Here is a 24,234-nt window from a genome sequence, read left to right as displayed (position 1 = left end):
CCAGCTTTGCCTGGCGGTATCTCCGGTTCCCGGAAGGCTAGCAATGCGGGGCCAGGCTCGTTGGAAAGCCCTGGCCCTCAGCTACATTTGAAGAGTGGGCCTGGAGCTGTAGCTCCATCAGGCCCATTGTTAATCCGGCTCTGTCTCTTGCAAGGCAGGTGTAATTTCTTATAGTACTGGAGATGATGCAGCCATAGAGATCAGTGTGGCTCATAATATGGATAAAACTTGCATTAGATTCCCCCTCTGTACTGAAGTTCAGCAGAATCATTCAGTCTTACTGTAGTTGCATTTTTTGGTTAAAGGAGTTAAAGCACTTTAAGTGCAGTACGTGTTACAACTTTACAGGGTTCTTATTAGTGGATCACTGTCGCCATCTAGTGGCAATTTATAAGAAGGATCAGAGGCTTAACTAAACATGACAGGACAAAAGAGGAAAAGGCTGAAATAAAGGCCTGATGCTGAGTGATATATGTATGATGTAATTTCCCTTTTATAAATGCATCACAAGTTGACAACATGTACACATACCTCCCAACTTCTGCATATTGGAAATAGGGACACTCGCCCGAAAATGGGGTGTGGTCTATGCTAATTAGGGTGCAAAATATGCAAAAATGGGACAGTTGGGAGGTATGTGTACAGATGTGAGCAGCATAAAGCAAACAGTACACTTGTATACAAATATAGGGCCTAGTTGGATTGCTAATTAGAATCAGAATCAGCTTTGTTGGCCAGGTACACTTGCGTATACTAGGTATTTGATTTGGATCACTGTGCAACAGCCAATTGGTTAACAGTTAAACAGGGACAGTACAGATATACATACCATGCAGGTATAGGGTACATGTACCCTGGGGATTAAAGACGCAGGGAACACATAACCACTGAGCTGCACAGCGCCTAGGCAGTCGTCAGCGGCGCCACTGGTCATTGCAGCAGCCAGGTAGGTAACAATATAAGCAGAGACAGTACAGTTATCACACAGGGAACTCATACCCGCCGAGCTGCACAGGACCTAGGCAGCCATCAGCGGCGCCACTGGTCGTTGCAGCAGCCAGGTAGGTAACAGTTAAATAGAAAACAACAGTATTCACCACAGGGCGCAACAAGCAGCTAGGAAGGCACTATTTCATGGGTATTTCTTCAGTACACCCAAAACAAGACAATATGTAACAAAAAAGTGAAACAGTCCCTCATACCTCCCAACTTCTGTCCGGAGGAAATAGGGACACGAAAAGGGGGCGGGGCGTATGCAAATGAGGATGTGGCTTATGCTAATTAGCCGCGACCTCATTTTCATACGAGAATAGACGCTGTGCTCATGCGCACAGCGTCTATTCTACTAGATTGGGGGGTCTCCCAACTGCCACCCCCCGCAGCGGGACAATGCCTGCCGCGGGTGGGACAGCGGGACAGGTCCCGAAAATCGGGACTGTCCCTCTAAAATCGGGACTGTCCCTCTAAAATCGTGACAGTTGGGAGGTATGGTCCCTCAACCAGCGCTAGTGTTAGATGTGCAAAATTACTTTCCTTCTTAGGATTTCCTCATGCAAATTTCTTTCTTGTCCCCTCACAAAAAAAATCCGTATCAGAATGCCAGAAGAGTGGTACATGTGAAGATATAAGTACGGGATTTCATCGCATAAAACCGTATTTAATTTGAAACAATGTCATAAAAACAGTACAATTTAAAATTCCATATACATGTCAGAAATAGGCATTCAAGTAAAAAGTGACTGTGTGCATTAGCTCTAAAGAAGGTAATTACCAGATGGATAGGAACTGTTAGGTAAAAAACAGTTCAAGCAGGCATATGAGAATCACAAAAACGGATCCCGGGTCACGCAAGTGTTTCCACAGACTGCTGGTAAGTCCCTCTCTTCGGCGTCCGCCAGTGCGTCCAGCAACGCGTTTGGATCAGTCTCTGGATCCTTTATCAAGCCGCCAGAAGCTATAGCTTTAGCGAGACAGGCATGCAACACTCCAACTAAATAACTTTAATGAATCATGGGGGCTTGGCTAAAGGAACATTTTCATTGGTTGCCTTCTCCTTTATTAAGCAGCCAGACCAGTCACCACCACTCCATCCTCATCTAGACCAGTAGGAACCAGAGCCTTATTGTACTATTACTGTCTGAGATCATCAGGTTGTTTTATACAGATGGAGCCTCCCTCATTGTTGCATTTCCTCTGCCTAAAAAGAGGTATTGTTGCACCTTAGTTGGAGCACGAACAGGCGCTTTTGTGGCACAAAAACTGTAAACATCCAGAGCATGATGCAATACACATCTCCAACACTGAATGGCTAATGCTCCCCTAATCCAGTACTGTAGAGTGAATAGCAGTGGGTGGATATACTGTAGCAGTGGTGGAACTCCGGGAAGCAATGGAGTCATTTGCCGCCAGGCTCCTGACCAGAAGGGGGCACTGACTCCATTGACTCCACAGCTGTCTCAGCCCGCTGCTCCCTCTGCTGCACACAGTGAGTCACATAAAAGTCCGTTCCCTAAATCACCCATCAGCCAAGAGCTGTGCCTTTAGTGTCCCAACCCAACATGCTCACCTCTGTAGTAGCTAGACAGAGTCTGCTCCGCTGCATGTTACGCTAGTAGCGCGCCCCGCTCCTCCTCTCATCTCTCTCTGCTGCTGCTGCATGGATGCCCGGCGGCTCCAGCACTGTGTGCTCAGAGAGGTTATGACATCACCCACATTGCCGTACGAGCATCCAGCCATGCAGAAGCCCAGCTGCGCTGTGGCTGGTTACTGTAGGTAGGTGCAGCAGGCGGACTGGGTTAGGAGATCATGCTCCTTCTGGCCAGTCCCACTTCAGATGGACAGAAGATGAGGGGCTCTGAAGATAAGCACGCCAGAGAAATTAGTCAGTTTTAAACTGATCCAGAATGGAGGAACTGAGGCTTGACAGGGACACATAGACCAGAAGCACACACCACACAGCAGGACCAACCTCATCACCGAGCACCAAACGCTCGCTGCTCACCTCCCTCTCCCAGTGTGTGTATGGGGGGGACCTTTCAAGATTTTGCAATGGGGCCCTCAAATTTCTAGTTATGCCCCTGGCAGAGTTCCTCTTAGGAAGATATATTTAGTGCTTTCAGGCGGCAGCATTGGCGCATACAGCAGCAGTACTGTCAGTGTGAGTAAGTGACCTGGTGCAGCCTGCAGGGGAAATTGAGGGGCAATATAATTTTAGGGACCATGAGGGAATAAAGGAGGTGACCATCCAAGATTTCATAACCTGTCACACAAGCAACATTGTATACATGATTAAATGTGCATGTGACTTGGTGTATATTGGTAGAACCTCCAGGCCTCTAAAAGTGAGACTGGGGGAACACCTACGAAACATAAAGAAAGGGGTGGAGACCCATGCACTATCAAACCATTTCAAACTAAAGCATAACTGTTCCACCGACTCAATAAAATGTTTTGCTGGTATTAAACTCATTAAGAATAACATGAGACATAAAGACACCGCATCGTTATTAGCAAAAAAAGAAATGCAATTAATCTATGAATATGGCATTTTAATACCTGGGGGTAGGGATGCCAATCCCGGGGCATTTTTTCAATCCCGGGATTCGGGATTGAAAAATGCTCAATCCTGGGATTCCTGGGATCCCGGGATTGGCATCCCTATCTCTATCTCACACAAGTGTAAAAATTGAACGGCAGTGTTCAGGCTCCGAGATAAAGCCAAGTGTAGAAGTTAGACTGTGGCATAGATATTTTAAAGTTTACTGGAAAAGGAACAAACGATTACTAGAACCAAGGTGGATGCAGGTTTGAAGCTTTTGATTACTTGATTAACATTAAGTACAGATGTCCACATGCATAATAAAAAACGCCCTGGCCGCCCACTATTTACTTACATTTGCGGAGGTTGCTGAGTGGGCGGCCGGGCTGATTGGGTTGCCGGGAGCCAGGTATGCGTGCGGGAGGGCTGCTGGCTGGGTTGCCGGCTGGGTGGCCGTGAAGAATGGCTGGGTGTGATGGCGGGGCGGACCGGCAGGCGGTCATGATGGCTGGGCGGGCCGGAGGAAGGCTGAGCGGCTGTGCCCTGCGCAGCGTGACCTCTGACCTCGTCACGCTGCGCAGGCCACACGCCGGGTATGGGAGAAGCCGGGCAGCGTCTGAGCAAGTGCTCAGATGCTGCCCGGAATTAGACTGCAGTCTAATCCCGAAATCCCGGGATTGGAAACTCCAATCCCGGGATTGAAATCCCGGCGTTTTAGGGGCCAAATCCCGGGATCCTGCCGATCCCAATCCCGGGATTGGCCACCCTACCTGGGGGCCTGAACTCGGATTTCGAGTTGAAATTGTTTTTATAGATATTTTTTCTTCATCTTTCCCCTACTTGTCCTGCACGTGTCACCTTAATCTAAAAAAGATACCACCCTTCACAGTTTTCACTTTTTTTACTTCCCTTTTAAATAATATATTTTTAAATAATATATTTAGGTGAAATTACTGTTTTTAATATGTACTTTTTTATGCTTGATTATTTATATAGATAAGAAAAGTATGACCGATGAGAGATAAGTTGCTACGGCAACCAGAAACAATATCCTGTGTTTGAGAACATCCAGGGCCGCCAAGAGAAATCCTGGGCCCCAGTACAACAACTTCCTGGGGCCCCCACGGACGGTGCTCCCGCACACTCTACGGACCCGTTGTTACGCCACTGCTTCCAAGGTGGATACACGTACAACAATTTATACTGTAATGCCTATTACACATGTCACACACCCATTACATATTATACCACATGCCATGATGCTCATTACACGTTATGCCACACACTGTAATGCTCATTGCATATTAAGGGGTTAACATGCTCTGCCAGGGGTTAGCATTCTCTGCCAGGGATTAACCTGTCTGCCCTGATTTACATGCTCTGCCAGGGGTTAACATGCTCAGCCAGGGGTTACATGCTCTTTGCAAAGGATTTACACATACCCTCCAACTTGGCCCATTCCATTAGGTACAAAATGCTCTGTTCCTGGACTTCCCTGCCAGTGGCAGTTACAGATGTGAGCCTGCAGCACAGTCCAATATTCAAAAAGGGGGGGTCATATATACTGCCACCCCAAGCATCACTGTCCTGGACTCACTGGCAGTTGATGTGACTGCGCCTCTTTAAATTTTGGACTGTGCTGGAGTCCAACCTCTGTAACTACTACTGGCAGGGAAGTCCAGGAACAGAGCATTTTGTACCTAATGGAATGGGTCATGTTGGGGGTACTTGCCACCAAATAATAAAAACCCTGTGTGTCCAGACCAGGGCCCCCCTGACAGTCCCGGGCCCGGGTAAATTGTACCTGCTCCCCCCCTCTCTCGGCACCCCTGAGAACATCTACTGGCTGCGGCGATCACGTGACCCAAATCATGCGGGCGTCACGGTAGAATCTTTCCCATAGCCAGACATACTCCCACCCGGAAGCCAGGGATCGGCCATTTTGGATAAGGGAATAACGTGCCCATACGCAAGCAGTATGTTTAGCCTATCAGCGGACTGACCGGCAGGAGCGGGTCATGTGACCGCCGGAACGTCAGAAGCGTCAGAGTGCTGACGTGAGGGGAATCGTCTCCCTGATTGGACAGCCGGCTAATATGCGGGACTTTAAATACTGCTGAACGGGGCTCATTCAGGAACACTTCACAGCCTTGATAAAGACCACGGTCGTGGTCGAAACGCGTCGGCCTATTACTGAGAGGACCACAAGGGACCCACCACCGATGCAGAAATAAGGAGGAGATAACGCTACCTGTGGACTTACTGCAGAAGTCCGGGACTAGCGCTGAGTCGCATACATTGCCCATTTGAGAATCTAGTGGCCCACTAGTTCTCCACAACATCTGGTAATTTGCTGACGTTTTTTCTCTCCTGCTTGTGACACATCTGGAGTGGTTTTCCTATTTGTACTATCTATGCTTACTAGAGAACTTTTTAATTTAAGTTCTCCATGTTTTATGGTAATTGTGAATTCAGTCCTTTTGTAAGGATTTTTTTATCCTATGTTATTGTGTGCTATATGTATTAAATCTGTCTACGCTATGATGGCTTTTCTGTATCTCTTTTTCGCATGATATATACTGGAGATACCTGAACAGAGAACAGCACATGATCAATTGGATTATAAAATAAGATTTTAACGTATAATCTGTCTGATTTAAGTATACATGTGGAAGGGTTGAGGCGCAAAAGTGTTGGGAGATAATATCTTTTTCTGTGGAATAAAAAGAACACCTATTTATACTACCCCGCAGCCAGTCGGTGTTCCCCAAGGGTCAGTCCTTGGCCCTCTCCTCTTCTCACTCTACGCCACCTCTCTGGGCACCCTCATCAGCGCCTATGGTTTTCATTACCACCTTTATGCTGATGATACCCTAATCTATCTCTCCTCCCCCGACCTATCCCCATCACTCCTGTCCAAGGTCTCCGAATGCCTCACGGCCATCTCAGCCTGGATGACCCAACGCTTCCTGAAACTAAACATGGCTAAAACTGAACTTCTAATCTTCCATCGCCCGAACATCCCCTCTTCTCCCACTATCTTTATCAGCATTGGTGAAACCGAGATCACCTCCACCGACCAAACGCGCTGCCTCGGTGTTATCATTGACTCCTCCCTCTCTTTCACCCCCCACATTCGTGCTCTCTCACAGTCTTGCCGCTTTCACCTACGCAACATCTCACGCATCAGACCATTCCTCTCCACTGACGCGACCAAAATTCTCATTCACTCTCTTGTCATCTCCCGCCTTGACTACTGCAACATCCTTCTCTCTGGGATACCTCTCACCCGCCTCGCACCTCTCCAAACCATTCTTAACGCTGCTGCTAGGCTCATCTTCCTCTCCCGCCGCTCTACCTCCACCTCCCCCCTCTGTCTATCTCTTCACTGGCTCCCCATTCCTTTCCGAGTTCTCTTTAAACTCCTCACCACCACCTACAAGGCTCTCTCCTCCTCCACCGCTCCTTACCTCTCTTCACTGATCTCTATCCACACTCCCTCCCGTCCTCTTCGCTCCATCGCTGACCGCCGACTGACCTCTCACCTAATCACCTCCTCCCACTTCCGTGTCCAAGACTTCTCTCGCGCTGCCCCCCTGCACTGGAACAACCTCCCGCCACCCATCAGGCTTTCTGATTCCCTTACCTCCTTCAAGCGCTCCCTCAAAACCCACTTTTTTCGACTAGCCTATCCCTCCTCCTAACCTCTTTTGATCCTCCTATCCTGCCTCCGTTCCCCTCCGTTCCTACTTATCCTGTTGTTTTTCTTTCGTCCACCCACCTATTTTTAGTATGATAACTCTTATGAATAGTGTCCTCCTGCCTCACGTACTCACCCTACCTCTTTACCTCACCTGTCCTCCTGTCCTGTTCTTCCCTTCCTTTACTTCATCTTCAGTCTCCTCGACAATTTTGACACCTACTTCTGAACTGATGCTGATTTAATTTCTACCAGCTATACACCTATTTATACTGTATTTTTCAACACACCCTGTACGTTACCTTGTCATTTGTTTTTTTGTTTGCTATGTACGGCACTGCGGACACTTTGCAGCGCCTTATTAATAAACGTACTACTACTACTACTATTTATTTTTTGGGATTATTCCACCATTGCAGGATCTTTGGCACATCAAAGACTTAGGGGTAGATGTATGAAGCAGTGATAAGGGAGGAGAAGTGATCCAGAGAAGTGGCCCATGGCAACCAATCAGCTGCTCTGTATAGTTTTATATTATGCAAATTACAGATGATCCGAGCGCTTTTTGGCCGCCAATGAAAGCCGCCGCTCCCGGCATTTGAACAATGGCGCCATTCGGGAGCCAATCACGGCTCCCGAATCGGCAGCTAATCGGAAGCGGCCGCGGCAAGCCAATCAGCACTCGCCGCGCCGTAATCCACCCTGCCCCCGGCATCTGACGTCAGATGCCGCTGGGAGGCGGAAGAAGAGAGTTCCCTGTCAGTGGGATGCAGGAGCACCTGCAAAGAGAGAAGACGCCGGAGGGGGAAGGAGACAGCAGCGACGAACTGAAGAGCTCCGGCGGCCGCTGAAGAGGCCAGAAGACGCTGGGATCAAGAAAGAAGATCTCCGGCGCCTCCTGCAAGAAGAAAAGAAGCGGCGCCACCACTTGCCAGGACAGGCCAGTGGCATAAGAAAGAAGATGGCGGCTGGTCCTGGAGAGGCCAGTGGGGGTAGTTAGCACTAGAGCTGACTTCCCCCCGTGGCCTCTCCCAACACCAGGTAGGCGGCCCCCAGCCACCTAACCCCTACCCTAGACCACCAGGTGATTGGGCACTAGGTCCGTGGGTAAAATCAGGCCCTTCCGGCCTGTGGGCAAGTGAGTCGGGCCCTCTCGGCCCCGGGGCATGTTATTGTTGGGCCTTTCTGGCCCATTGTCTCTGGTTAGGCCCTAAGCCTGTTTGTTGTTAGTCAGGCCCTCCTGACCCATAGGTGAAGCAGCTGGGCCCTCCTGGCCCAAGGCCCCCCTTCCTGGCACTAGGCCCGTGGCACAATAGTCGGGCATAAGGCCCGAGGCCCGGTAGGACAGGCTCTAGGCCTGGGGGCTATTAATTCAGGCACTAGGCCTGTGGCCATTGAAAGGCATTAGGCCTGGGTGCAGCTAGGAGGGTGGTAAGTGGCTCTGGTACTAGACCAGAGTCACTGGTGTAATTGTTTAGTCAGGCTCTAGGCCTGCGCAATCGCTTCAGGCCTGTCAGACATTTTAGGCCTGTGTATTCTTGTTGATTGGGGGTGATTTTCATTCCCCTGAAGTGTCCTGCCTCTGGGAACATTTGGCTCAGCGGCAGCTCTTCCCAGGGTCAGGATTGAGTAGGGAAAAGGGAACGGTTGTTCCCTTCACATCACAGTGAATGGCTGTTTGTGAGTAGGGCCGGTTCTACGTAAGGGGAGGTTGGTAAGTAAACTTCCACTGAACGTATTCTCTGTCCCTATTATTGTTGTTTGTGTGTTTTTGAGATGTTACTGTTTTGCATATTAGTCAATTGTTTGAGGGACTAGATACCTGAAGCTTAAGGTAATGTTGTTAAGTGAGCGTAGGGCAGTTAGTCTCGTGTTAAGAAAGTTATAGGATAGAGAGGTTGTGTTTCCCCTACAGGTGCGGGAGAACGCCGTCAAGGTGACAAGAGCCTGGGAGTGAGTAGTCTTTACGTTTGTCTGTCTCCCCTTCCCTTATGTACCGGCTTAGGGAATGTACATGGACGTGTGAGTCCCCTATCTAAACACTTGGGTGCACAAGCGCCTATAGGTGAAACTGGGTGGCTGAGGCTCCGGCCAATGATGACCATTCACCCAGCCGGTGAAGGTCGCGGCCACCCATAACCCCGTCCACATTCAACCCTCCGTGAGTTGAATTGTGGAGCCCTCTTAACCACCCTTTTGTTCCTGACAGTACGGCGAAGAATACCGGGAGAGGAATCTATCGGGAAGCAGATCCATCGTGTCCGGGTGCGGCGCCGGAGACACCTGCACGGCAGCAGGCACCACACCGCACCTCCCCAACACCCCTCTCAAACACCACTGCATAGGAAGGAGATTATACACCACCACCCCCCCACCCCTGTGCGCCACTGTGCGTCCACACAACATTTAACTGATACATTATTTATTATATCGATATCATTCTGTGGCATCTTAAAACTTATATTAAACTTATGTATTACATTTCTAACTATATAATAGACAGTTGTAGAACAATGTATAACTCGTATATAACACTGCTGCTGTACACCTGCTTTCTGTGCATCGGTTGCAAGTACTAATTTATTGAGTTTGGCCGTATTGTGCTTCAATGGTTTACTGATACGAAGTTCCTGAAGCTTCTGATCCTCTAGAATGTTTTTTTATTTTTGAGAGGGGACACAGGGACAGAGAAGCCAGTGCTACTGCTGAGTATGGAACTTTGAGAGGACTGTCTGTACAGATTGACCTGTCTGACTAGCATAAACATGACGAGACACATTTGATGTGACAATGATGACTTAACTGTCCTGTGTCCTGAGAGCAGCTTAGGACAGAGGATCAAATGAATACAAGGCAGTCGATTTCTGCATGAAGTTCAGTTTATGTATTAAGAGCGATCTGCTGCAGGCCTTCTAATTAGATCCACATATCAGTCTCTATAGAAATCTAAAGCTTTGCTTTCCAGTGGTTGATTCCAGTCAGCTGAAGCTTTGGATTGTGTTAACCAGTGCAGCCTGCAAATGACAATCAGGGCTTGACCTATGCAGACCCCAAAACAATATTTTCAAGGTACCCCCACCTTAATGCTTCTAAAGAGAAATATCTATCTGTACCAGTTCTTCATTATTTGACCCTCCATTCGCTGTATGTTCCAAAGCCTAACCCTCCTTCACTCTATGTACCCCAATCTGGCCCCATTCACTGTATGACTCTCATTCACTATGTCCCACAGCCTGCCCCCCTTCCCTGAGGAAGAACTTGCTTAGTCATTATAATTGCATGAAGTTGAAAAACAGAATTAAGGACTTAACGTAGAGAGCACATTAAGCATACTGTTTGGTTGGTGCAGACATTTTGCATAATAACTTCTATGGGTTATATACTGTATTCCAACCATAAAAGGTTCCAGGCGCGGCAGATGTCTTGGGCGCACCACGTAGGAGGAGAAATAGGTCACACTCAGAAGAGATAACCCAAAATGGGTGGTTTCAGCGTCCTAGTGTCCCAGCGTAACCATCGGGACGGGACCATGTGGTTTTCATCCTATCCACAGGCATATCAAATGAGGCAGCCATTTTAGGCACACTACGAAGGTTATGCTGTAGGAGATAAGCACAATGCGCATATGGGAAAACTGATATGTATAATAGTATGATCAACTCTACATTAATAGAGCCACAAGTACTACATTCTCTATCACTCTAGCACCCTGCAACTCCCAAAACCCAGGGTGTATGCCAACAGGGTGTAAATGCCGATAGTCAATAGCCCCATTAGGTACATAATACGGATGTTTAAAATGCAGACACTCACTATATACCAAAATGTTCATAATGCCGAACATGTTAAAGTGCCGACACAGTTGTAAGGTCAACATGTACGCTGTATTAGGGTACCGCATCCCTGCACTTGGCGCTTACTATTATACTAGGTGATTCATCGCGCCCTACGGGCGCTCTTCACACCGTCGTAAGGGGCTGCGCCCCCTTAATTTGTGAACGTTTGTATATGAGAAATATGGTTAGAATTGTATGAAAGATGCCCTGTATTGCAACTTAGGTGTCCGCGAATCGCGGGAGGGGGGGTCGCGGAGGGTGCCGCGAATTGCAGGAGGGGGGGTCGCGGGGGGTGCCGCGAATTGCAGGAGGGGGGGTTGTGGGGGGGTGGATGCTGTGAATCGCGGGAGGGGAGGGATTGCAGAGAATCGCGGGAGGGGGGTCGCGGGGTGGGTTGCCGCAAATCGCGGGAGGGGGGTTACGGGGGCGGGGGTTGCGGCGAATCATGGTAGGGGGGGTCGCGGGGGGTGTGCCGTGAATCACGGGAGGGGGGGTCACGGGGTTAGGTGCCGAGAATCGCGGGGGGGGTGTGTGTGTGCTGTGAATCGCGGGAGTGGGGGTTGCAGTGGGGGTGGGGGGGGTGTGACGCGAATCGCCACAAGAAAAAATCAACACAGAAAGGTCAACACATGTAAATGTTGACATAAGTGTGGCACTTCATTGGTGTCCATGTCGACACATGAAAATGAATATGAAAACATTCAAAAAATGAAAAAAAAAAAAACTTCAAAAACTCATGTCAACCTTTTTCATTGTCGACCATAGCCATGTCAGTGTTTTCCATGTGCAATTTAATTCTGGAGCTGCCGCGAATCACGGGGGGTGCCGCGAATTGCGGGAGGGGGGGGTCGCTGGGTTGGGTGCCGCGAATCGCGGGAGGGCGGGGTTCACCGGGGTTCCTGTGGGGGGTTGCCGCGAATTGCGGGAGGTGGGGGGTCACGGAGGGTGCCGCGAATCGCGGGAGGGGGGGTTGCGGGGGGTGTGACGCGAATCGCCACAAGAAAAAATCAACACAGAAAGGTCAACACATGTAAATGTTGACATAAGTGTGCCACTTCATTGGTGTCCATGTTGACACATGACAATGAATATGAAAACATTCAAAAAATAAATAAATCTTCAAAAACTCATGTCAACCTTTTTCATTGTCGACCATAGCCGTGCCAGTGTTTTGCATGTGCCATTTAATCCTGGGGCTGCCGCGAATCGCGGGGGTGCCGCGATTTGCGGGAGGGGGGGGGGTTGCGGGGGGTGGGTGCCGCGAATCGCGGGAGAGCGGGGTTCATGGGGGCTCCGGTGGGGGGTTGCCGCGAATTGCGGGAGGGGGGGGGAGGTCGCGGGGGGGTGCCGCGAATCGCCGGAGGGGGGGTTGCGGGGGGTGTGACGCGAATCGCCACAAGAAAAAAATCAACACAGAAAGGTCAACACATTTAAATGTTGACATAAGTGTGGCACTTCATTGGTGTCCATGTCGACACATGAGAATGAATATGAAAATATTAAAAAAATGACAAAAATACTTCAAAAACTCATGTCAACCTTTTTCATTGTCGACCATAGCCATGTCAGTGTTTTCCATGTGCAATTTAATTCTGGAGCTGCCGCGAATCACGGGGGGGTGCCGCGAATTGCGGGAGGGGGGGTCGTGGGGGTGGGTGCCGCGAATCGCGGGAGGGCGGGGTTCACAGGGGTTCCGGTGGGGGGTTGCCGCGAATTGCGGGAGGTGGGGGGTCACGGGGGGTTCCGCGAATCGCGGGAGGGGGGGTTGCGGGGGGGGTGTGACGCGAATCGCCACAAGAAAAAATCAACACAGAAAGGTCAACACATGTAAATGTTGACATTAGTGTGCCACTTCATTGGTGTCCATGTCGACACATGACAATGAATATGAAAAAATTTAAAAAATTAAAAATAAATCTTCAAAAACTCATGTCAACCTTTTTCATTGTCGACCATAGCCATGTCAGTGTTTTGCATGTGCCATTTAATCCTGGGGCTGCTGCGAATCGCGGGAGGGGGGGTTGCGGGGGGTGTGACGCGAATCGCCACAAGAAAAAATCAACACAGAAAGGTCAACACATGTAAATGTTGACATAAGTGTGCCACTTCATTGGTGTCCATGTTGACACATGACAATGAATATGAAAACATTCAAAAAATAAATAAATCTTCAAAAACTCATGTCAACCTTTTTCATTGTCGACCATAGCCGTGCCAGTGTTTTGCATGTGCCATTTAATCCTGGGGCTGCCGCGAATCGCGGGGGTGCCGCGATTTGCGGGAGGGGGGGGGGTTGCGGGGGGTGGGTGCCGCGAATCGCGGGAGAGCGGGGTTCATGGGGGCTCCGGTGGGGGGTTGCCGCGAATTGCGGGAGGGGGGGGGAGGTCGCGGGGGGGTGCCGCGAATCGCCGGAGGGGGGGTTGCGGGGGGTGTGACGCGAATCGCCACAAGAAAAGAATCAACACAGAAAGGTCAACACATTTAAATGTTGACATAAGTGTGGCACTTCATTGGTGTCCATGTCGACACATGAGAATGAATATGAAAATATTAAAAAAATGACAAAAATACTTCAAAAACTCATGTCAACCTTTTTCATTGTCGACCATAGCCATGTCAGTGTTTTCCATGTGCAATTTAATTCTGGAGCTGCCGCGAATCACGGGGGGGTGCCGCGAATTGCGGGAGGGGGGGTCGTGGGGGTGGGTGCCGCGAATCGCGGGAGGGCGGGGTTCACAGGGGTTCCGGTGGGGGGTTGCCGCGAATTGCGGGAGGTGGGGGGTCACGGGGGGGTGCCGCGAATCGCGGGAGGGGGGGTTGCGGGGGGGGGGTGACGCGAATCGCCACAAGAAAAAATCAACACAGAAAGGTCAACACATGTAAATGTTGACATTAGTGTGCCACTTCATTGGTGTCCATGTCGACACATGACAATGAATATGAAAAAATTTAAAAAATTAAAAATAAATCTTCAAAAACTCATGTCAACCTTTTTCATTGTCGACCATAGCCATGTCAGTGTTTTGCATGTGCCATTTAATCCTGGGGCTGCTGCGAATTGCGGGGGGGGGGGGTGCCGCGAATCGCGGGAGGGGGGTCGCAGAGGGGGTGCCGCCAATCGTGCAAGGGGGGGTCGCGGGGGTGTTCTTTTTGCCGCGAATCGCGGGAGGGAGGTCGCGGGGGGGGGGGTTTCCGCGAATCGGGGGGGGGGTCACGGGGGAGGGTTTGCCGCGATTTGCGGGAGGGGGGTCGCGGGGTGGTGGTTATGCCGCGAATTGCGGGAGGGGTCGTGGGGGGGTTCTTTTTGCAGCGAATCGCGGGAGGGGGGGTCGCGGGGGGAGCGGGTGTTTTTGCCGCGAATCGCCGGGGGGGGGGCGCGGGGGGGGTTTGCCGCAAATCGCGGGAGGGAGGCGCTCACCTGGTGGCTGTGGAGTAGCAGTGCTGGGCAACATGGGAAGGCAGTGGGTGTCTGGCACTGTCTGTGGGCTCACTGGGCTGGTTCTCGGTCACATACCTCCCAACATGACCCTCTCCAGGAGGGACACAATGCTCTGTTTCTAGACTTCCCCTTAATGTATGATTGCCATCACCTGTTTTAAACAGGTTAATTTCTCAGAAAGGTGTTCAGCACAGATGAAGGCAATCACACATTAAGAGGAAAGTCCAGGAACAGAGCGTTATAGACACAGACACCCACTTTGAGTGACAGATGTAGCCAAATATATAGGAGATTTTCCCTCTATGGCCACTGGGATGGAAAAGTATGCACAAGTTGGTTTTTGTGAAAAAATCATGAAAAACTGTATTCGGTATCATTTGTGTATTTATATTGGCTGTTGGCATTGTGGTTTATCTGTTTTTTGTAGCGGTCAGTGTTTTGATTGTTATATTGTGAAGTTGTCAGTGTTCTATACAGCGGCATAGCTAGAATTTATGCGCCCCCCCCCCGCCGATATTGGGAGCGCCGCCCCCCCTACCCCTCCCACCCACCTTCCCAAGTTAAGTTAAAACCCCCCCTTACCCCTCCGCGTGCCGCCGCATTCAGGATCCCGCAGCCGTCTCCGTCTCCGTCTTCTCCTGCAGTTCTATAATGACCATCAGAAAATGGCTGCCCCCTAACAGCAGACAGTTTTTAAGGATGCTAGAGGAGGCCCGCGCCTCCTCTAGCATCCCAAAAAACTGTCTGCTGTTAGGGGGCAGCCATTTTCTGATAGTTATTTTTCATTAGAAGTACTGCAGCAAGATCTGCGCTTCGGCCGGGACTGGAGTCGGGACCCTGAATGCAACGGCGCTGGCGGCAGCTTGCGGAGGGGTAAGGGGGGGGGGGGGGGTTGTTAAACATAGTTGTAACTATAGCCCCGCAGATCGGCGCCCACAGCCCCTTAGCGCCTCCCCGCCACCGCGGGGGCTGCGGGGCTATAGTTACGCCACTGGTTCTATATATTGGTTAGTATTGGTTATATTGTCGGCATTTGGCTGTGGGGATTCTTTCAATTGGTATTTCATCTTCGGTAAATTAACTTCATACCATAAATGAGAACACATTAGAGTACCCTATTAAGATTATGCTACATTATACTGTACCTTTACCCAGGGCTTAAAGTGGTCATCCAGAGGTGGGGGAACTCACTTTTCTATGCCACCTAATCACCCTCTCCCCTCCCCCCATTAGAAAGAGACCGGGCCAGTGGTAGGGTTTTTGGCATCCCCCTGCAAACTAGAATGCTTTTCTGTGAGAATTACTGTGCTGGGCCAATATGGAGGTTAAAATGTTCCACCTCACCATTAGACGTGGAGGAACTCAGTTCCACCCCTTTCCCCATCACATTAACCCCTGACCTTACCTTTTAAACATCCACTACACACAGCACTGAAAATTGAATGTCACCACATTTAGGCCTGGCAGCCAGGACCACCATCAGGGGGGACTTTGGGCCTTATTCTGGTTCATTCGCTCGGATGCGTACATGCACCTTTGCAAATAAACCAAACCCCTTCTTGCGAATGGTTAGCCCGCACCACCAATTCGCACCATGAATTAGTTCTCAAGGTTTGCGAATGGATGTTTTACATGAACATCCATTTGCATGCCAGTGGGACCCTCCCCCATGTTTCGATGGTCGCCAACCATTGAATGATGGTGAAGGCGCCCGCATATGTAAGGGTGGCCCAGACCACTCGTAGATATGAGCAGGGGCGTAACTAGATATTCATAGGCCCCATAGCAAAAGTTTGTAAGTGCCCCCTATTTAGCAACTGATGATGATAAATTAATGTAAAACATATTACTTGGACAGTAAAGATGGGCCCCCTTCAGCTCTGGGCCCCATAGCAGCTGCACCCCTAGCACCTATGGTAGTTACGCCCTTGCATATGAGCAAAGAAATGCAGGGAATTGGGCGGGCAGCTGACATCCGGCTATGTCAGCTGTACGCCCCCCGCACATGCGCCACAACCGCCTTAGTATATGTGCGCTAATCGTTTTAATGAGAACACTGAAGAAACGCGTGACGTACACACATGCTAATGCCCCAGCCCAGCACCCCACGCCCCTCTCCAACACCCAACCGCAAGGCTGGGAGTGTGCACTCGGCGACCAGACTTCTTACGAGTTCGCATGCACCCAGCATATACACATGCACAGAAATGCTGCTGCGCATATGATTACTCAAAACATCGGTCCCTGTACGCATTTGCATCCAAGCGAATGAACCAGAATAAGGCCCTTTATTAGGTTAAAATTATTTGTTTAAGCAGGGATCACCTTTCCCTTAAGCAATGTAGAGGTAGAGTAGTGCGACCAGAAAAAAACCTCATCTGAATTCTAAACAAATAATGTAAAAAAAGTAAAAAAAACTAAATGCATAAATACTTTATTCACTTCATACATGAGATGTGGAAGACGGCAATACGAATGTATTAAACACATTAGGTAACAGTTACTCTCATTTATTGATTAATAGAAAGATGCTATTAGTTAACAGAAATATGTATATACTGTATTATAAATCTACTTTATGAGTGGATGAACGTATTTGTGGACGAATGCAAAATTACATTTGTGAAGTCAAAACTCCTAATATGCACAATGTACATTCAGTGCTTATGAATACATACAGTATATCAATAATGATTCCTTTTATGTTAGCGGACTCGAGCGCAGACTTGGAACGGCCGAGGGCTGTGATTGAATGTAAATATGGGATCATCCCGGGGACGTGGCTGGTCATCTGGAATGTGGAACTGAAAACGTTGCAGCAGGGATGTAAAGAAGATGAATAGATCCATTCTGGCCAGCTGTTCTCCCACACATATACGGCGGCCTGAAACAAAAAGAGAGCAATAAGAGAAAAGAAAACCGCACAACTGAAGCTGAATAAGAAGTATTCTGAAGATCATAAGTGTACAAGGCCATCCCAACCAAAGAGGGCAGGATTTTCTCTATGGGATATATATATATATATATATATATATATATATAAACAGTGGGCCAGTTATTTCCTCTAAGGACAAAATACACAAAGGAAATTAAAGCAGCGCTCAATGATAGAGAGGGTGAATCAAGTTCATTTAATACAATTTAATTTTAATAAACATGATATCAATAAACAAGAAAAAAACTATAATAAATATGTAATACAATTAATTTATAAAATCCGCAGCAACAATATCCAGATCACTTATTTGTGAGTGAATGACCCAAGAGTGGAAAGATATATCCTGCACTATCCACAATAGCAGCAGTCCCGATTTTGATGGGTGCCGGACGGGGTCCCGACAGTCGGGATCCCGACAGGAATTCACCCGACATCGGGATCCTGACTGTCAAAACACCGACAGCCGGGTTCCCGATGGCCACCCGCTATTTTCCCTCATGGGGGTTAATGACCCCCAGTGGCGTAACAAGATACATGTGGGCCCCATAGCAAAAGTTTGTAAGGGCCCCTATTCATCAGCTAATGCTAAAAAATTTATATAACGCATGATACTTTGACAGGCAAAGTGGGCCCCTCTCAGCTCTGGGCCCCATAGCAGCTGCACCTATGGTAGTTACGCCCTTGATGACCCCCATAGAGGGAGTATAGAATAGGTGGCTCACGTAGTGAGCATCTGTGCCCGCAAGGGGCTTGGTTGCGCTCACCATGCTGTCTGGGTCCGGCCAGTCGGGATCCCGACGTTGGGATAATGACTGTCGGGATCCCCACTGTCGGACCCCTATACCACACCCATTTTGATGGAGTCCACACGGCTTGATATATCCTGGAAGCTGTATGAGGGAGTGGCTGTTGATGTTGTGAGCCTACCTACAACCTCGCATCCAGTTGTATCCGTATGTGCCAGGGATATAAGCCAAAGACCTCCGGAATTTTGGGGGGACCAAGTGCTCAGATCAATCAGCAGGTGAGTCCAACAAAGATCAATCAGCAGGTGAGTCCAACAATATTGGTCAAGGATCTGGAAACCTCCGACACGTTTCACTGGACCCAACGCCAGCTTTATTATTTTCTCAAAGGACCTGATTCAGGTTTGCTCGGTAAGCGGTAAACATTGCCGCTTATCGAGCGCCTGAGATACCGCCAGCCACTTATCCAAATGCCACCTCCCCCCACTGCCGATTCCCCTTGGTAACATGTGAAGGGATGTGTAACGAGAACCCATCCCCTTGCATGCCTCCGCTGCAGGAGAAATCTTTTGGTGGCTGCCGACCATCGAATGATTTCTTCTGCCTTCACAAATAGAAGTCATTGAAAACTGACTTTTATTTGCGTGCAGTTGGACGAATACGGGCTGAGTGACTGATGTCTCGTACCCATGGGAATGCCCAGCGGTTTCATGGGGACGCCCTGGGTATTCCCATGGGCAAGCCCCATTCCTGCCGCTGTCCGGAACTCCCTCTCTGAAACAAATGCCGTTCATTGCCGGGGTCTGCACTTGCACATACCCACAAACATCGAAACAGCGCCTAATTCGACCTGTTTCAAATGAGTCTGAATTAGGCCCTAAATGAACATCAATTGAAAAATCCTGGGAACTATTTCAGTAATTGATGCAGTTCTTCCACACTAATAATGAGGGAGGGGGGATTTATCAACTCTTCTGAAGATCACAGCTAGAATTTCATTGGTTGAAATGGGAAACACCTCCACCTGTCATTTATCTCATTTATCTCCAACTCTCATTGACTGCTATGGTCAGACTCTCATTGACTGCTATGGCCAACACATTTAATTGTCTGTTATCTCCCCATTTCTTTATGGGGAGATCAATCTCCCCATAAAGCAATTTGATGTTCTTGCATAACCCAGGACAATCACGAAGGGGAGGGTTCCCATACTAATATTTTTAAATAAAGTTTTTCATCTTAGAACTATATGTGTATATGAAAATATTATTGCCTACAGTAAGTCTTATGGGAAGGTGGAGTTCTCTTGTGAAACAATGTTCAGAATCTTGCAATCCTTCTGGATTGCTCCTATTGTACCTGCAGAAAATGGGATAAATGCTTCGTTCTTTACAAACTTTTCCTCCGCATCCAAGAAATGTTCCGGATAGAACTGATACGGCTTCTTCCAAATGGTCTCATCTTTTAAAACGGATGTGAGGTTGGGTATAATTGTGGTCCCCTTAATAAGCACAGAGACAAAATCCAAAAATATCTATTATTGGCTTTTTTGTATCTTTAGAACATGTGTTAATGTATATAATAGTTACATTTGTCATTCCGTCTGAAGAATAAAGGTGTAGCAATTACAATAGGACACTTTTACAGAATGCATTTCAATTGTCCATTTTTCAAAGCTGGTTTCTGTTTAGTCCTCGAAACTGGTCCTCTGGTCCTCAAGAGTTGCCAACAGTTAACCTTTCCGGGACTCTTCACAGAATCCCAAGTGAAGTAATTAGCGCCACCTGTGGGTCTTTTAAAAAGTGTCAGTTATTAACCACTCCACCTGTGCACCTGCTAGGTGGTCTGGAAAACATGAACTGTTGGTAGCTCTCCAGGGCTGGAGTTGGCTACCCCTGGTTTAGGGTAATGGCCCCAGGGCATGATTTAGAGTGGAGGGAGAGCTGTAACTAGACCAATGCTTTTCCTATAACAGGAAAAGCATTGGTGGCCCCAGCACTGGATTGGGGCTCCATTCAGCCCTGGCAATTTAGGAGGAGTACGTGGCCCTATTACGCGGTCCCAGAAGCTGCTAATTGGGGCTGCGAGTCTAGGGCCTTTACAACTTCCAGTGCAAACAGAGATCCCGGAAACTGTGCTTGCGGCTATCCTGGCTCTCTCTGTGCCTGGTATTTGCCAGAGGGGAGAGAGGGCCAGTCCAGCCTAGTGCCCTTTATGGGCAGCCAGGCGATACTGGGGATTAAAGAGGAGGAAGTTGCAATTGAAATTGATTAAAGAATACGGACAGGTTCTGCAGAGCAACGCTCCCTGCGTTATGGTGCTGCATGCGGCAACACCCTAGTTACGGCCCAGGACTGAGGTGCAGTAGCGGCTGAGACTATTGTTACTGCAACTTCAGGCTAAACCTGCAGCTGATGGGCTAAGGAGATGCCAACCGACAGCGGCTCTAATCCAATAAAACTGTTACATGCCTACCAATCAAAGCCAACCCCCAGACAATTCTGACATATGTTGGTAACCGTTGGAATGCAGTCATGAGCCGATGTAAAATACTGCGCTCCTGCCTCCGATGTTCTGAATCTATCATTTATATATCCTCCATTATTGCACCATAATAAAGCTAGCATGTGGCCTGGGGAAAAAAACAGTACAACATATTTTTGTGGCAAGACATTAGCATTTTTTTTGGGGGGGGGGGGGGAGGGGGGACACGACTAACAACATAACCATAATTTAAATAGCTCCTCCCACTTCTATTCCGGTGCCCTGCACAGTACCTTTGGGATAACAAAGCCTTGAATGTTGGTGTCTCTGTAAGTCATATGAAGCAGACCCATTGGCAAGATATTTCCATAGCGTTGCACTTCATAGATGACTGCATTGGTAAATGTCATGTTGGGTACATCTTCGGTTGTGGGCAACTTATCTCTGCCAATCACACGATCTATTTCTTCATGAACTTTTTCTGTAGAACAATATGGTGACTTAAATATACTAAACATTACACAAGAAACAGGTTCTGGAATCCATTTACTGTAATACACCACTCTGTGAGGGTCTTTGAAGAGGAACATTTACATAGGTGTATTTAGAATGGGTACAGTTGCAGGAGGATGCCTTCCTCTGTCTTGTCTGCTGCTGCACTAATAACTGACATGGGGGGAGGGGTGCACTTAAGGTGCCCATACACTGCTGTGATGTCTCGCAGCAGTGTACGGACACCAGATACCCTGCCCTGGACCTTCCCGGCAGCAGGGACACATGTGATCCATCACAATTTGTTGTGATGGATCACATGAGTCCCTGCTTCCTGTCCGTCTCGCTGCCAGGAAGGAGGTCCCAGGACGGGTGCTCAGAAGGCCAGCAGGTCCGACCACCTGGTCTGGTCCGATGCACATTTGACCATGCATCGGACCCGACGGCATGTCAGGGAGACCCGATTTGGTCCAATTTAGGCCTTTTTGAAAATAAATAAGTGGATGATTAAGAATTGTGCACCTGCCATCCAGTCAGATACAGCAATGCTGCTTTTACTAATGTTCATGATAGGGAAAAAGTACTTACCCTGGATATGAGGGTGGAGCAACATCATCAACAGGGACCAGCGTAACGTGTTGGATGTTGTATCTGTACCAGCTATGAAGAGATCGGCCATGACAATGAGAAGGGTCTTGTCACTGAAACTGCTGCCGGGGTTATCTTTATTCTGAGACAGAGAAGAGATCACAGAAGTGACAAATATATGTATGCACACTGCACACTTATATCTTTACAATATGGGCCTTATTCTGGTTAGGTCGGTGAAACATATGTACGGTCCATTTCACCGTACGTTTCCCGTACGCGGACGGTGAGCGTAAGTCCGCCCACAGAACAGCCGCATACGGACGGTCACAAACACCGACAATGGGGAGTGGCGTACACTTGAGCGTACGCCACCGTATACGGACGGGTCTCCTCTTAGCCACCGTTAACTGCCGTACAACAGAGCATACGCCACCGTATACGGCCGTGTCTCCTCTTAGACACCGTTAACTGGCGTACAACAGAGCATACGCCACCGTATACGGACGGGTCTCGTCCGTTTTCACACCAACATCTTCCGCATATCTGAGCGTACACCACAGTGCACGGACGGGTCTCGCCTTTTTTCAATGGAAAACTCAGCGTGTGTCACCGATCGTGAGAGTGAGCATTCGTCTGTGCACGGTGGCATACCCTTCACATATATGGCCCTGCCAATCTAGCCTTTCAACTATAATTAAGACAATTAATTAATTATTCTAACTGTTATTCAATAATTGTTTTCTATTAACTCAATTGTCTACCTTAATAAACAACCTAATAAAACAACATTTTAACCCTCATTACATGTATATTTATTATGTTCTAATGTGGCATTTTAATCACTATCGATGTGTCCCCACATTGGTTTTACTTTTAAATAAAGTTATGTTGGTGTTACAGTGAAAAAGTTGACACATGTCGACTCCTGCTTTTTAAAGTATACAAAAACACTTACTGAATGGGTGTCGATGGTTATAAAATAACTACCTGGACATATATAAGCAGGTCTTAGAATGAATCTTACCTAAAATTAAAACAACCTTTACATGTAGAGAAGTGTAGAAAGATATGCTTCCAATGTGTTTGAGGGCTGTGTGTGGCTTGCAGGTAGTGAAATAATGGTTTTCACTTAATAGGCTGCAGCATTGCTTATTACATTCAGGTGTAGTAATCAGCGTTAATTAGCAGACCCAGGCGTCCGCTCTCATACGGTATCTCTACGGGTGGTCTGTAGCTATCTTTGGCGTCTGCATGTTTTTGGCCCAAAATGCACCTTGCGTTCGCCGATCGAGCGGTTGTAGCACCTTACATTTTTGGTGCACACCCCCGTGTACGCCCATGTTTACGCCCAGTTTTCCTCATTATTCCGCCCGCTCCCCTAAAAACGCCCCCATGCCGCCAACAATGACCATACTCTTGCGGACAGGTTTTTTCGCACGGAGAGACCCATCCTAGAGCGGCGTGAGGTCGCCGCACCTGCGCATTGCGAAAGCTACGCATGCGCAGATAAAAAAAAAAAACAATCCTCCCGTTTACGGTCCCACCGTACCAAGCAGAATAAACCCCTACGTGTAGATTGAGAACCAACAGAATCAATATGAGATATATGATGCATATATTACACTATACTGTATTTGGCATTAATATATGCACTATAAATGGTCATGGCCTTATCTGTCACACAGCAAATGGTGCTTCTTGAAGCTGTATGATGAGGATGCTAGGCAGCTATATAAAGATCTCCTCTTTCCTCTTATAAATGACCCCACAATAAAGTCTAATAAGCGTTCCCTTACTTTTTCCATTTCCTCAAAAAATACATCAATATAGTCCCTCCTGATGGCAGGATCCCAAGTCTGCCGGTGTTTCTGGATGATTGTTTCTAGGAAGTCTAGATAAGTGCGTTGGATTGTGAAGAGCTTCTGATGGGGTCCCGGCATCTTCATGAGCCAAGGGAAAAGTTTATAGAACTAGAAGAAAAGGAAATCAGATAATTCCGGTGAGAAGAAAGGAGATGGAATTGTGAACAAGTCGGATGTACAGTAAGGACAATCTTTAGTCCTAAGTGTCTTTTTTCCCACGGTCTGTCATTCTCTAGGGATGCAGGTGATGATACCAACAGACGGGTTAGTGGCAGTCAGAAGAACATCGCCAGCATCCCCACTAGCAGCCAGAAGCCTGGTGCTGGGAACCCATCTTACGTTATTTTGATAGTAAGTATGCAGGGCGGGTTAGCGTTTGGCTGGGGGTAGGGTTAGTTTTAGCCAATAGCGGTAGACTTCGTGTAAGGCTGTGGGGGGGGGGTAGGGTTACGCTGCAGGGAGGGATGGTTAGGCTGCGGAGTGGGGTGGGATGGTTAGGCTGCAGTGGCAGCGGGAGGTGTATGTTTGGGCTACACCAGGATAGGAAGGTTAGGATTAGGCACTAGTGGGGAGGGTTAGTGTTAGGCTGCGGGATATGGAGAGATATG

General features: G+C 48.4%; 1 protein-coding gene across 2 annotated transcripts in view; it reads right to left on the bottom strand.

Moving 5' to 3' along the window:
• Positions 1–16,931: 16,931 nt before the first annotated feature.
• Positions 16,932–24,234, bottom strand: part of LOC146080152 (cytochrome P450 2D20-like) — a 42,103-nt gene continuing 34,800 nt past the window's right edge. The window contains exons 5-9 of one of the 2 annotated variants that reach the window (XM_083187093.1): positions 23,561–23,734; positions 21,762–21,903; positions 20,975–21,162; positions 19,557–19,698; positions 16,932–17,397 (exon numbers count right to left, since the gene is read on the bottom strand). In XM_083187093.1, the coding sequence (XP_083043219.1) occupies positions 17,219–17,397; positions 19,557–19,698; positions 20,975–21,162; positions 21,762–21,903; positions 23,561–23,734 (825 nt within the window). In that variant the 3' untranslated portion in view covers positions 16,932–17,218. The remainder of the gene's footprint in view (positions 17,398–19,556; positions 19,699–20,974; positions 21,163–21,761; positions 21,904–23,560; positions 23,735–24,234) is intronic. The other variant, XM_083187094.1, reaches the window with a different exon arrangement.

The sequence above is a fragment of the Crinia signifera genome, chromosome 5 (genome assembly GCF_055691185.1).
Source record: "Crinia signifera chromosome 5, ASM5569118v1, whole genome shotgun sequence".
In the NCBI taxonomy this organism is placed as follows: Eukaryota; Metazoa; Chordata; class Amphibia; order Anura; family Myobatrachidae; genus Crinia; species Crinia signifera.
Note: the sequence above shows the minus strand (reverse complement) of the source record. Positions and strands in the feature narration are given on the sequence as shown.